Raw genomic sequence first — 14,595 nt, forward strand, 5'->3', positions numbered from 1 at the left:
GAGCTTCATACAAGGTGCGATGTGCGCTGGAACCCTGCTGGGACTTGGAAGGTGACAATTCCCTGGGACTTGCTCTGTGGTCCGGAGCCTCCTGCTGTGGCAGGGACTGGAGCAGATCTGGGTCTGGGGAAGTGCACAAGTTGGGAAGGTATTGGGGGGCAGAATTGGAGGCGCACGCGCCAGGCACTACCCTTCCAGGGCAGAGGAATTCTAAGGACGGGGCGCTTTGAAACAGGTAGTGTTACCGGAGAAGGGATTAGTAGCCAGGCGGGTGGCCCCCACCTGTGGTTGGGGGGCTGACGCAGGAGGATCGAGGGTCCAGGCCAGCGAGTAAAAAATAAAACACGGCTGAGGCTGCAGCTCAGAGGTGGAGCCCCAGTGTTCAACTCCCAGTACCCCCCCCCCCAAGGATTAGTAAACCTTACCCTGGGTGGGGAGGCCAGGGCTATCACCCAGCAGACTCTCTGGGATCAGACTAGTGGTTGGCAGGCTGGGCAGGCGCGGGGCGCGGGTTGGGCACGCTCCGGGGTGCGTGGAAGGCGTGGCGAGGGGCGTGGCGAGGGCGGGGCGTGGGGGAGGCGGGGCGCGCGGACCCTCGAGCCGGCGCCCGGGTCCGCCGTCGCCATGACGACCGTGCGGCCGGCAACGGCGCCTGGACCAGTCGTTGATGCTGGGAGGCCGGCGGGGCCTCCGCGTCGCCGAGAGCGGGTCGGGCCCGCGCCCTCGAGGGACCCAGCTCCACCCGGACAGGGACTATGCGGAGAAGATGGTCGGGCCAACGAGAAATAAAGTCAAAGACGCGTGTCCGGAGCCGGCTCAGTCCTGGCGCGCCACGCAGGTGAAGCGGCGGCGCCGCCCCGCGGGAGCCGGGGAGCCCGAGATGGAGGGCGCGCTGCAGGAGGAGGCGGAGAAGGCCGGGCCGCCGCGGATGCTGGCGCTCCTAGGAGGCAGGGACCTGCCCGGAGGAGCCCGGGATTACTCGCCGCGCAGGATCCGAAACGTGAGCGCGCAGAAGTGTTTGCATCTGGAAGAGGTCACCAGGTCCTTTATCTTCGGCCGCTTCCATTACCTCTACTGTGTCGTGGAGCAGCTCTGCCAGAAGGTGCAAGCGCTGCAGACCCACCGGGCCTCCAACAAGGTCACCTTCAGCATAGGTGAGCAGAGCAGGCAGGAGAGCCCTGGGAAGGGGATGGGCGGGGGGCAGCGACCCCCCTGCCGCGCCCTCCGAACTCCCAGGTTTGAAGTCGTTTTCTTGAGCCTTGAAGGAGATTACTTCAACGCGCATTTGTGGGTCCCTGGCAGCAACAGCGAGGAGATCCCGGTGCCGGGAAAAAATGCTTGACAAGAATTCCTGGCCCCCTTAGTTGTTTTAAAATATTTTGCAGGGTTTTCAAATTTAGCAGTCACCCCTATCTCAACAAAATGTTACGTTAACCAGAGCAGCCAATTATCACACTTTGTAAAATAATTGGCTAGCTCTTGGGGGGACATTTTCCTTCTGTTCATTTATTTATTGCAGCCTCGTAGCTACACCCCAGACCTATTTTTTTTTCTTTATTTTGAAACGGTCTCACTGAGTTACAAAGGGCCTCAGTAGCTGAGGCTGTCTGCAAACTGTGATCCTCTTAAATACCGCCTCCCTTCATTTTAAATAAAAAAGTATTTCTCAAAACTATGGAAATAGGGTTAGTAGGCTATATCACTCCGTGTTCATATGCATTTATTTCCATTTTGTTCAGGAGCCTCAAACTGGGGGACATTTCTTATGGAACCCTTGAAAGGTGTTTCTTCCATTTATTTCCCTCATCTTCTGTATCCTAAGGGATAACAAATATTATTGCTGTCTCAGTAAAACAAAACCAAAAAATTGGTATTGGGGATTGAACCCATGGGTGTTCTACCTCCAGGCTGGTTTCGAACCTGCGATCTTCCTGTCAGCCTCTCAAGTACCAGGATTACAGTGTGTGCCACCACACCTGATTTAAAATCAGTATTGAGTCTAATTGGTGGAGAGTCTGGCTAATAATATAAATACATTGATTAATATATCTTAGTGCAAGTTTGTGTAATTTCTCTTCCACCATATGTGAATTGACCGCTGATGTGAAACGGAAACAAGTCCCACTTGGAATGCTGGTAACACTTGAGCAGTGATGGAGCTCACATTTAGATTTTTTATTAGATGTCAAGTTATGCCAATAGACACATTGCACATCCAGGTCAACGGGTCAGCACAGAAGCTCTTCTCCCTAGTCCAGGCTCTGTGTACTGAAGTCTGGCACATAAGAGACAGCCAGTGCGTGCTGTGTTCAATATTAAGTGTTGTGGCAGCTCAGGAGAACGAATTAATACTTCAGAGTGGGAAATAGGAAATGGAATCAGGGAAGACTTGGGGAAAAAGTAGGGGCTGGGTGTGGTGGCGCACACTTGTAATCCCAGCATTCGAGGCTGAGACCGGAGGATTGTGGTTCGCAGACAGCCTTAGCTACCTAGCAAGGCCCTTCGCAACTCAGTGAGACCCTGTTTCAAAAAATATATATAAAGAGTAAAAAATAGGACTGGGGTGTAGCTTGGAGGTAGAATGCCCCTGGGTTCCATCCCCAGTGCTGGAGAAAAAAAAGTAAGAGAAAGAAAGAAAGAAAGAAAGAAAGAAAGAAAGAAAGAAAGAAAGAAAGAAGGAAGGAAGGAAGGAAAGAAAGAAAGAAAGAAAGAAAGAAAGAAAGAAAGAAAGAAAGAAAGGTAGGCTAATATTTGGATGCATAGAGCTGAGAAAAAGTGGAATTGCAGGTTTGCAGCCAGCCTCAGCAACTTGTGAGGCTCTCTGCAACTTAGTGAGATACTGTTTCAAAATAAAGAATAAAATAGGGCTGGGGGTGTAGCACAGAGGTAGACTGCCCTGGGATTCCATCCCCAGGGCCACACACGAAATTGATAAAATTTCATAATCAGAAGTCATGGAAGTAAGACAAGATGAACTAAAATTAAGACAGAAAGAAAGTATGTGGGTGGAAGAGGAAGTAGGAAGTAAGTGGAAAAGGGCCAGCTCTGGGAAACCTAATTGAGGGCTTGGTGATAGGCAGGTGAACTTCTGTAGGAAGACACTAACTGACTTATTTTTTTCTTTAAAAAACTTTTTTTTTTTTGGTACAGGAGTTGAAACCAGGGGCATTCTACCTCAGAGGTTTACCCCCAGCCCTTTTATTTTTTACATTGAAGCAGGTTTTTTTAAGTTCCTGAGAGGCTCTCTGAGTAGCTGAGGCTGGCCTTCGACCTGTGATCCTTCTATCTCAGCCTCTCAAGTACTGGGATTATGAACATGTATCACCACACCCAGTTTAAAAACATTTTTAATGATGTAAAATTAACCACTTTAAAGTGAAGAGTTTGTATAATTACAGTGTTGGTACTGGGTGATTTTTATTGGAGAGTGATTGAAAAGTGGCCTGAGAGGTTCAGTCTGCAGCAGTGCATAGGTGGACTGGAGGTGGACTTCGAAGCCTGGGTGATGCTGGTCTAGCGCAGAGTAGGAATGGAGAGGTTCGGACGGCGGGGCAGTCGATGGAGACAGATCGGCAGGACCGGATGGATGGTAAGGTAGGAGAGAGTGAAGAGAAGACAAAGTTCAGAAAGAAATGAGATCATGGCTTCGGAAATTACATGTGTAGAAGTGAGAATTGAAACTGAGTGCGATTGCCAGGGGATACCAACGCGGAGAGAGAAAAGGGGATAAAGTCAAGATACTTGGGAAACTTTTAAATTTAGTTTCATAAGATGAGAGTTTTGGAAATAATTAGTGTATAAAATGTGAGTGTTGCCAGGTGTGGTGGCGCACGCTTATAATCCCAGTGCTTGGGAGGCTGAGACAGGAGGATCGCGCAGGTTCAAAGCCAGCCTCAGCTACTTAGTGAGGCTCTCAGCAACTTAGTGAGACCCTGTTTCCAAATAAAGTGTAAAATAGGTCTAGGAGTATAGCCCGGAGGTAGAAAGCCTCTGGGTTCCACTCCCAGTAACACACACACACACACACACACACACACACACACACACCAAATGAATGTTTAGAAAAATAAAACTGTGAGAGTTGGTGTGATAAAAGACAAGAGTGAGGAAAAAAAATCCAGGAATCTGTTCAAGTACTGCAGGAAGATTGAGGAGCCTAAGAATTTAAGGATGCCATTGATTTTGGTAACTAAAGGGTCATTGGTTATTTGAATAATTATGAGAACTTGAAAGAAAGAAATTGGCCAAGAATCTTGTCCTTAAATGAGAAGGCAGACAGTCATGGGAAGTGTTTTCAGTTCTAGGAGAATTAAAGGCTGAAGGCAGGGAACAAGAAGAAAGGAAGAACTGATAGAACAAAGTCTTAGGGTATTTGGGAGGGGGAATTAAGGGCAGGAACTTGAGAAGGTAACTACAAAGTAGATACTTACTTTTTTGAGATAGTAGAGAAAAAAAAAAGCAAGGGTTGCTATGGAAAGAAATGTCAAGGCAAGCATGGTGGCACGCCTTGAAATCCCACCCTAGGGAGGCCTAGGCAGGGGTCACAGGCTTGCTGCCAGCCTCCACTACTTAGTGAGACCCTGTTTTGAACTGAAAAATAAAATAGGGCTTGGAGTATAGCTTAGAGCTAGAATGACCCTGGGTTCAATCCTCCCCCCTCCTCCTCACACACACACACACACACACACAGAGAGAGAGAGAGAGAGAGAGAGAGAGAGAGAGAGAGAGAGAGAGAGGGAGAGAGAGAGTGCTGAAGTACAGATAAAGAGCTTGGGAGTATTTGTGCCCACTGGTCTTTGTTTCAGTAAACTGTAAGGCTGGGTCACCTCAGGACTGAGACTGATAGAAAAGGATGCAGGGGTCCAGAAGACATGATTTTTTTCATCACAACTTAAAGGCCCTGTGATAAGCACTTCATGCATTTGGAACATAATTACACCATCTTTTTGGTGTGGAAGGTAAGGTGAGAAAAAAAGATTTATGAAGATCTTTGGAAAGGTAGATGATTTGGTAGCATATTATCTCTTTAATTTCTTTAAATATCATTTTAAATAATTTTTACCAGTGTATATATAGTTTTCAGAAGAAAGAAAAAGAATAAAAAATAGTTGAGTAGGACAGTTTTCATTAAAGTTATGAAGCTATCAGAAGAGCTTCTATTTCAGGTGGAGAAAGTTCTGTTGAGTGGTTCGGTGTATATCAGGTAGGAAATGTTAAAGAGCCAGCGAGGAAGCGTTTCAAGCTTTACAGTGTTCACTGCACCTTTATCTTTTTTTTTTTCTTTTTACAATCTTTGAAAAACATAATGACCACTTTTAACTTGTGGACTGACAGTACAGAAATGGACCATGGGCTATAGTTTGCCTATCCTGGTATCAAACAAGTAAATTATCCGAAAAGTATTTAAGATGAGCCCAAGATAGTAAACAGTATTGGAAAAAAGTTGGAGAAGTGCATGGTTGGGAATTTCAACATTACAATTTTAAATTTATTTATTGAATTAATTTTCTTTTTTGTTAACTAAGTTTAAGTTTTGAATTTTTTTTTTTTTGTGGTACTGGGGTTCCTGGAAACCCTTCTGCCTCTGGGCTACACTCCCAGACCTATTTTACATTTTTATTTGGAAACAGGGTCTCTTAAGCCAGCAAGGCTGGCTTCAAACCTATGCGATCCTCCTGTCTCCGTCTCCCAAGCATGGGGATTACAAGTGTGCGCCACCACGCCCGGCTAAGTTTTGAATTTTTTAAGAGGTTGATCTTGGTGGTTTGTAAGATGACTTGCTAAGTATATTTGGGATAACCAAAAGAAATACCATTATAAAATATTGGAGGGAAGACAGAACTTTTGAATTAGTCAAGTGAATTCAATTTTTCATGACAATAAGAAAGATACTTGGAAAATCATCAAAATCAACTTTTTCAAAACTTTTGAAATTAAAAGCTTACAATAGTCTAAAGATCATTAATTTAAGAAAAACTGCTGACTCTGTATCAAACAGCAGGGTTGCAGTGTTTTATTTTATTCTATCCTGGTCCTCTCTTCCCGAGCTCCATGATACCCTCAAAAACAAGTGGCTTTCCAGATGGCTGAGGGGACAGAAAATGTTTGTATTTCTTCAAAAAGGTCCATGCCCAGAGTAGTGTCATCATTAGGCTTGTCCCACAGCCCCCTGGAAAAGCCTCCTGTACAGGCATGTCCTAGGCCGGTTAGGGGTGCACAGGTCTAGGAGCTCAGGAGCTGACACTTCAGCAAGGTTTGAATTACACAATGCGATCTGTTTTCTTTCCTTTGTGCAGTACCACTAAGCTACATCCCCAGCTTTTTTTGTTTTGTTTTGTTTTAAATCAGGATCTAAGTTGCTCAGACTGGCCTCAGACTTTCCATCCTCCTACTTCAGCCTCCTGCGTCACTGGGATTACAGGCATACACCACCTGACTCAGTTTACAATGGGGCTTTCCAGTGCACTGATGAAAATGGGATTTTCTGCATTTAGCCGTCATCTGTTGAGCACAAGGGTCAATCTTCTGAGTGGCTCAGTCTAGCTAAACATAATATATATATATATATATATATATATATATATATATATATATATATGCCTTTAACTAAAATTTTTACCAAAGAGCAGAGAATAATACTAGAAAATCACAAAAGGCAAAGATCACCCATTTCATATATGGCTTTGTGTAGGTATGATGACATCCGGATAGTAGTATACGTGTTTCTTTCTCTAAGCCTTTCAACCTTCTCCCTTTGCTCAAGTGTCAAGTTCCCTTTGCAGGTAAACGTGATTTCTAATTTGTTTATGTCCTTCTAGGTTTTTCCCTATGTTCATAGAGACAGAAGTAGTGGCCATCTGCCTTCGTGTGCACTCGTACTCTGTCTAGATGTAAATACATTTGAAATGCTTGTTTTGAAGACATTTTTATAACCCGGACATAGTGGTGCATGCTTGCGATCCCAGTACTTGGGAGCCTAAGACAGGAGGATGGTGGGTTCATGGCCAGCCTCGGCTAAGTGTGGTGAGCCTGAAGGCTGCTGAGTATAGTGAGGGCCCCACAACTCTGAGACCTTGTTTCAAAATAAAGAATAGAAATGGAGCTGGAGGTATAGTTTGGAATTAGAATGCCCCTGGGTTCAATTCCAGTATCTCATAAAAAAGCATGTTTATAATAAAACAACTATTGATGATTTTCTTTCTTTTTTTTTTTATAGCTGCCTTTGTGGGAATTTTGCACTGGTAAGATTTAATTTTCATTTGAAATAACATTTGGCTCTAAATTTTCTATCAATATTTGCATATAGTAAAATAATTTCTGGCAGTGTATATTGAATGTCCATATGCTCACCAGCGTACACACATATATTGCTTTTTAAAAACAAACCTCATATGTGAAGTAATATTTACAAAATAGATCCATTAGGGAAATAGTAACTTGTAAATTAAAATATTTTGCTTCCTTAAAGAATTATGCAGCCTTTCTTTAAATATATAGCGTTTTTAGAGTATTTTGCAGCTTATGAAATCTGAAACACTTTATTTTAATAGTACCTATGTTTTAGTGACAAGTTTTAGAGATAAAGCTTAATGAAGATAAAGATTCTTTCTGTATGGTAGGGCAGAATTAAATGACTCTGAGCCTTTCAGTGTGCATGCCTAGATGCTTTATTTTACAAGAGTGATCTGTTTGCAAACATCATATGTAAATATGGTACTATTTCTCTGGATCATTTTCATATCTGCCTGAGATCAGAGGTTTCTACTTGTGGGAAGTTTGGGTCTGCTCCGTATTACACTGGGATAGTGCTACTCCAGCCTAATCTGCAAGGAGTTCTTGATGTTAAAACCAAGGCTGTAGTCACGGGGAACACTCCTACAGCTGTCGATACCCTGGTGTGAGGCCCATATGTAAATAAGGGCTAGTGGAAAACCAGGTTGATAGATGGAATTTTGCTTTTCTTTTTCCTTCACTAGAAATCACTCCATAAATTAAGGACCACATCATTGCTGCTGGCATCTAATTTTGTTCATCGCATCCGCATGCCCCTTTGTCATTGGCCACAGCCATTGTGCTGCACTGCTCAAAGGCCTTAAGTCTAGTCCTGTGTTCTTTGGTACTTGATGTTGACCTTTTATAGGAATTATACTTATTTAAAAATGTATCAATTTAATTTTACTTAAAATTTTATTCTAAGCATTTTCCCACAGTTACAGAGATAGTTGCCAAACCTGGTGCATTTGAATAGTTTAAATGCTAAACTGAAAAAAAGAAATAAACAAAAACCTACCTGAGTTGTAATTTAGGGGCTTGGGGTGACAGGAGGGAGGAGAGAGAGCCACAGGAATTTTAGCTGTACAGCAAGTAAGTTTAAAAAATGACTTAATGAATTTCACAAGCGATGCACAGGATGATAAATGCCCCAAAACATTTAAATTAGCAAGCAATTACAGTATTACCTCGGTATTTATTGTAAAATGTATGTTTCCTCTTTATGGATTTCTTACTTGGCTTATCTCTAACTTAATTGTTGTAGTGCTGTTTTTGAAACCTGTTTTATTATAATGTGCTATTTTATTTTTTCCTAGGATGCATTTAATAACACTTTTTGAAAATGACCGGCATTTTTCTCACCTATCATCTTTGGAACGAGAGATGACTTTCCGCACCGAAATGGTTAGGTTCTTTCTTCTAATAAATTAATTTGTAATTTAAGTACACTAAGATATAAAGTAGAAATGTATTAAGAACAGAAATGAACTCTTGGTGAACGGCATTGTTTTTACTTTCTGTCCATATGTATCTGGCAAAATACAATGTGCTTTATGACTTTCATCCTTATAACCCACACAAAGCTTTGAAGAATTGGATTCATTAACTTTGATATGATTGAAAGTATTATTTCCAGTGACAAAGTATAAGTTATTGTTAGCTAGAGAGGGTAGCGGTGTCAGAGCATGGACAGTAGTGACAGGTCCCTGGATTCAGATAGTAGGCCCCTGCTTCATTGTGGGTGGCTAGTCAGTTAGCTCGCGCATTCTCCGTCATCTCAGATGTTAAGCATAAATGATGCCAGCCTTTCGGGTTTTGGTGAAAATGAAGGGAGATAACCAACAGATGCACACATCATAGTACTTGGCACAAAAAATAACACTTCATTTTCAGAACTGGGGATTGAACTCAGGGCACTCTACCTCCAAGCCATACCTCCAGCCCTATTTTTTATTTTTTATTTGAAACAGGGTCTCCCTGAGTTGCAGATGACCTCACTAAGTAGCTGAGGCTGGTTGTAAACCTGCGATTCTCCTGTCTCAGCCTCCTAAGTACTGGTATTACAAGTATGTGCCACCATGCCCAGCATGCCTTGTTATTAATAATAGACTATTTATACGTTTACTGTTTCTCTGAATAAACACTTTTGTATATTAGATATATTTTAATAACTGTATTGCCTTGTTATCCTTCTAAGCTGAAAGGAAACTCCTATAAATTCCTATTTTGTCAATCAAAACTATGAGAAAATGGCCTACGAGACATCAGCTAAGATAGATGTTCAATTTAGGAGATACTAGTGTTGCTTAGTCTATAAAAATAATGTAGTTAACTACTGGTCAGTGTGATCTGTTGCAGCTTGTAATGTCTCAGGAAAAATGTGGTTAAAAGCTGATAGAGTATGTGGAAAAGGAAGATGCTTGCTAGAAGGAGAAGAAGGCTTCAGAGGTGCTCAACAGACTTAAAAGATTCTTAGACAGTGAAGTGTAATGGAAGAGGTTCAAGAGATAGCACTGGCGTTACTCAAACTGTCAAGAGGAAATGCAGTGTGCTGATGGAAGATCAAAAAGACGCCATGAACATGGAGACTGACTCTCTCGGCTACATGGAAGTTAGTTCCCAGGATGGATCGACCGGCTTCCCAGAAGGCTGGAGGCAAATTGAGAAAGGATAGTGGGAAGAGCTGGGAGTGCTGCTTGGTGGCAGGAGGATGCTTGCTAAACACTTGCAAGGCCCTAGATTTGATTGCCAGCACCCCTCAACCCCAAAGAGAAAGAGGGAGAGGGAGAGGGAGAGGGAGAGGGAGGGAGGGAGGGAGGGAGGGAGGGAGGGAGGGAGAGAGAGAGAGAGAGAGAGAGAGAGAGAGAGAGAGAGAATATGAGAATAAACAAAAGAAAGCAAAGGCAACTCAAAGATTTGGCCAGGTAGACCCTTAAAAAGGCAAAGTGTCCCATGAGACAGATTAGAACTATACATGTTGATATCAGCTCCTACACAATGAAAACTTTTCCTATTTTAACCTTTTTTCTTTAGTTAAACCTTTAAATATTGTGATTCCTTCTGCATGGTTCTTATTGCTGAGAAGCATTTTGGCTATTTTGGGTTTTTTGTTGTTCCAAATGAATTTAAGGACTGATTTATTTATTTATTTATTTATTTATTTATTTATTTATTTATTTTTGGTGGTACTAGGGTTCCTGGAAGCCCTTCTACCTCCGGGCTACACTCCCAGACCTATTTTATATTTTTTTATTTGGAAACAGGATCTCTTAAGCCAGCGCAGCTGGCTTCAAACCTGCTTGATCCTCCTGTCTCCGCCTCCCAAGTGCGGGGATTACAAGTGTGCGCCACCACGCCCGGCCAAGGACTGATTTTTCTATGTCTGTGAAGAATGACAATAGTATTTTAGTAGGGATTGCATTTAATCTATAGGTTACTTTTGGAAGGATGACCATTTTGATGATATTTGTTCTGCCAATTCAAGAGCATGGGCAAGTCTCCATTTTCTAAGATCTTCAGTTTCTTTCTTTAGTGTTTCATGATTTTCATTGTAGAAGTCTTTCACCTCCTTGGTTAGAGTTATTCCCAAGTATTTTATTGTTTTTGAGATATTGTGAATGGAAATGTTTTCTGGATTTAATTTTCAGTGTATTTATGGTTGGCATTTAGAAAAGTTTTACAATACCTGGCTTCAAACTATACTGCAGAGCCATAGTAATAAAAACAGGATGACATCAGCACAGAAGCAGACACATGGAGCAGTGGAACAGAAGATTCAGCACAAATCCAAACAGCCAACTGATTTTTGACAAAGGACCCCCCAAAAAAGACTGGAAAAAAAATCCTCTTTTACAAATGGTGTCGGCAGACTTGGTTATTCATATGCAGATAAATGGAAATAAATCCCACTTTATCACTCTGTACAAGAATCAGTTCAAGATGGATCAAAGACATAGAAATTAGACCAGAGACTTTGCAGTTGCATGAAGAGGGCATAGGACTAACACTCCAAAATATAGGCATGGGTAAAAACTTTCTCAATAAGACCCCAAAGGCACAAGAAATTAAACCAAGAATTAATACATGGGATTTCATTGAACTGAAGAGCTTCTGTGAAGCAAGGCAAAATATCAAGAACCTCAAGAGAGAGATGACAGAATGGGAAAAAATCTTTGCCAGCTACTCCTCTGATAGAAGGCTAATGTCTAGAATATACAAAAAAACTTAAGAAACTCACCACCAAAAAAAATTCAACACAATCAAAAAATGGGCAAGTGAACTAAATAGACACTTTACAAAAGAGGAAATACAAATGGCTGATAAATATATGAAAAAATGTTCAACATCATTAGCAATCAGAGAAATGTAAATCAAAAATTTATCTAACACCAATAGGAATGGTAATCATTAAGAATACAAACAATAGTAAATGCTGGCAAGGATGTGGAGAAGTAGGAACTCTAAAAACAGTTTGTGGGATTACAAATGACTGCAACCACTTTGGAAAACATTGTGGAGGGTCCTCAAAGGAATGGGAATTAAGCTACCATGTTACCCAGCTATACCACTTCTGGGTACCCACCCAGAAGAACTGAGATGCATTACCATAGTAATGCATACATATCTATGTTATAGCTGTGCAATTCACAATCGCTAAACTATGAAACCAGCTGAGGTGTTAATCAACAGATGAATGGAATACAAAATTATGGGATATATATATTCTACATAATATACATACATATACACGTATGTGTACATATACATATATAATGAAATTCTACTCAGCCATAAAGAGGAACAAAGGTCATTTGCAGGGAAATGGACAAAACTGGAACATTATGTGAAGTGAGATTAGTAACAAAAAGAGAAAGGTTAGAGGTGTGTCCTCCTGCGAGGAAGCTAGTGAGAGCCTGGGACCCAGGAGGGACTCCAGATAGAGGAGAGGCCTCAGTGCAGTGCAGGCGGGACCTCGCTGAAGGAGAAGGGAGGGAGGAGGAAGACTTGACGAGGGGAACTCCTCAGTGGACAAGATGTAAAATACACAAACTTATCAAAGCCAATCAGTGTGTTGCTATGGGAGGGTGGGGAGGGAGAGGAGTGAGTGGCGTGGGAAATGGGGAAGGGCTCGAATACTGTGTCTGCATATGTCCCTATCACCCTAAACCTCATCAGGATGTATGATTACAATGTGGCAATGAAAAATAAAAAAACAATTTCTCGGGTTTGTTTTGGGAATGTGAGTAAAATAGTTCCTTTGATGGATGAGAACTGTATTGAAGTTTTAAGAATATGTTGCCTACTGTCCAGTTATTATCAGATATCAAAATACTGTCATGTATTAATGTGCTTGTATTATTCTTACAACTTGATAATTATTATCAGTAAAGATAAATATTATACTGACCAATGAGTGAACTTAGATTTTTTTTAAGTTGCTATATATTACTTAAAAATGTAACATCAGTGAATCTTATAAATAGTACTTACTTGGAGTTTTTATTTTGTATAATTCAGAATAAAAGATATTTTGTAAAAACAGTAATTGGATAAAATAAGAATAAATGTAAAGTTGAAGATTGTTTTAATGATTTTAGGGAGACTATATTATAAATAATTTAACCTTTTATTTTCTGTTTTATTTGAAAACAGCAGATTCATGTAGGAAGTAATATGAAGCAATATACTTTTTAAGTATCCTCATTATCTTAGCAAAGCCATTGTTTCATATACTTGAATTATATGCTGAAATAATCCCATTTTCAGTACACAGCATTTGTAAGCAGCAAAAGTAAATGGAGGTATGAAGTAGCTACAAGCATGAAGTTCCATTCTCGTGGGGAGCCTATGATCATTGTATGTTAAGAGCATGGGAATAAGTCATTTCCTATATGTAAAGTTGTGTGGGGTTATTAAAGCATTCCTTTTCATGGTACAATTTATTATATGTCAATGTTCAAGTACTGTGGGTAAAATCAGATTTGGTAAAATTAAAAGTACATTCAGGAGCTGAGACTAGAGGATCGCAGTTTGCAGACAGCCTCAGCTATTTAGCAAGGCCCTTTACAATTCAGTGAGACCCTATTTCAAAAATAAAAAAGGACTAAAAAATAGGACTAAGGGTGTATCTCAAAGGTAGAATGGCCCTAGGTTCTGTCCCCAGTACTGCAAAAAAATAAAAAAGTACATTATATACATGTTTTAAGGCACTATTACAGAAGATTCTTAGAACATCTGACCATCCCTCAAACTTTTAATATTTTTTATTGGTGCATTGTAGTTGTACATCTTAATGGAATACAAGATGGTAGAGGCAATACGTACACACATCACTCATGTAGCTCTTCCCCAGTTCCCACCCCATTCCCTCCTCCTCCTCCTCATGTTTGGGTTGGTGATTGACTTTGGTGTTTGTTAATGTACCTCATGTACATTAAATTTTAAACCTACAGAAAAGTTAAAAAGTGGTACAGTGCCAGGTGTGGTGGCGCACGCTTGTAATCCCCGCGCTTGGGAGGCGGAGACAGGATGATCGCGCTGGTTCGAGGCCAGCCACGCTGGTTTAAGAGACCCTGTTTCTAAAAAAAAAAGTGTAAAAAAAAATAGGTCTGGGAGTGTAGCCCAGAGGCAGAAGGGTTTCCAGGAACCCCAGTACCACACATACACACACACACAAATGGTACAGTGATAATCTGAAAATACATGCTTTTTGAGCCACTAATGCAATAGCAAGGAGTAATTAGGAAGTCTTATTGATATTTTCCTTTGTTTTAAAAAATTAATGTACTTTTGTTAGTGCATTGTAATTACACGTCATAATGAGGTGTAGAGTGATAAGGAACATACATGCACACAGCATGTGGTGTGTTTCCCTTCAGATCCCACACCAGTCCCTTCCCTTCTCCATGTATGTTATTGACATGGAGATTTCAATTTCATATATAGGGACATAACATTACTTGAACATTTTCCCTCATCAGGTCTTATAAACCTTTTGAAGTTTTATTTACATTGATATATCTTTTTTTTAACTAAAGGGACTTTATTATTCTTACTTCAAGACCATGATTGAAGCACCCTCATTTTTGGAAGGACTGTGGACAATTATGAACGACAGGCTTACTGAATACCCCCTGGTGATTAACACAGTGAAGCGCTTCCATCTCTATCCAGAGGTGAGTCATACCTGAGACGAGCCACACTTACAGCCACTTTATCTGATGAAGGTGCTACCTGTGATGCTAAAGAAAGGAGGACACCTTTTAGGTTTGTTGATTGTAGGTGTTCTTAGAGTTGAGCAGAATATCAGGTTTTCCTTTTAAT

At 41.2% G+C, this 14,595-nt stretch overlaps 1 protein-coding gene across 1 annotated transcript in view; it reads left to right on the forward strand.

Annotated features, from left to right (window-relative positions):
• Positions 1-766: 766 nt before the first annotated feature.
• Positions 767-14,595, forward strand: part of DPY19L2 (dpy-19 like 2) — a gene marked incomplete at both ends in the record, with an annotated part of 74,637 nt that continues 60,808 nt past the window's right edge. The window contains 5 exons of the mRNA XM_080701823.1: positions 767-1,321; positions 3,457-3,589; positions 7,217-7,241; positions 8,589-8,676; positions 14,310-14,447. Coding sequence (XP_080557949.1) covers positions 767-1,321; positions 3,457-3,589; positions 7,217-7,241; positions 8,589-8,676; positions 14,310-14,447 — 939 coding nt within the window. The remainder of the gene's footprint in view (positions 1,322-3,456; positions 3,590-7,216; positions 7,242-8,588; positions 8,677-14,309; positions 14,448-14,595) is intronic.

The sequence above is a fragment of the Muscardinus avellanarius genome, assembly GCF_963383645.1.
Source record: "Muscardinus avellanarius genome assembly, chromosome: 9".
Classification (NCBI taxonomy): Eukaryota; Metazoa; Chordata; class Mammalia; order Rodentia; family Gliridae; genus Muscardinus; species Muscardinus avellanarius.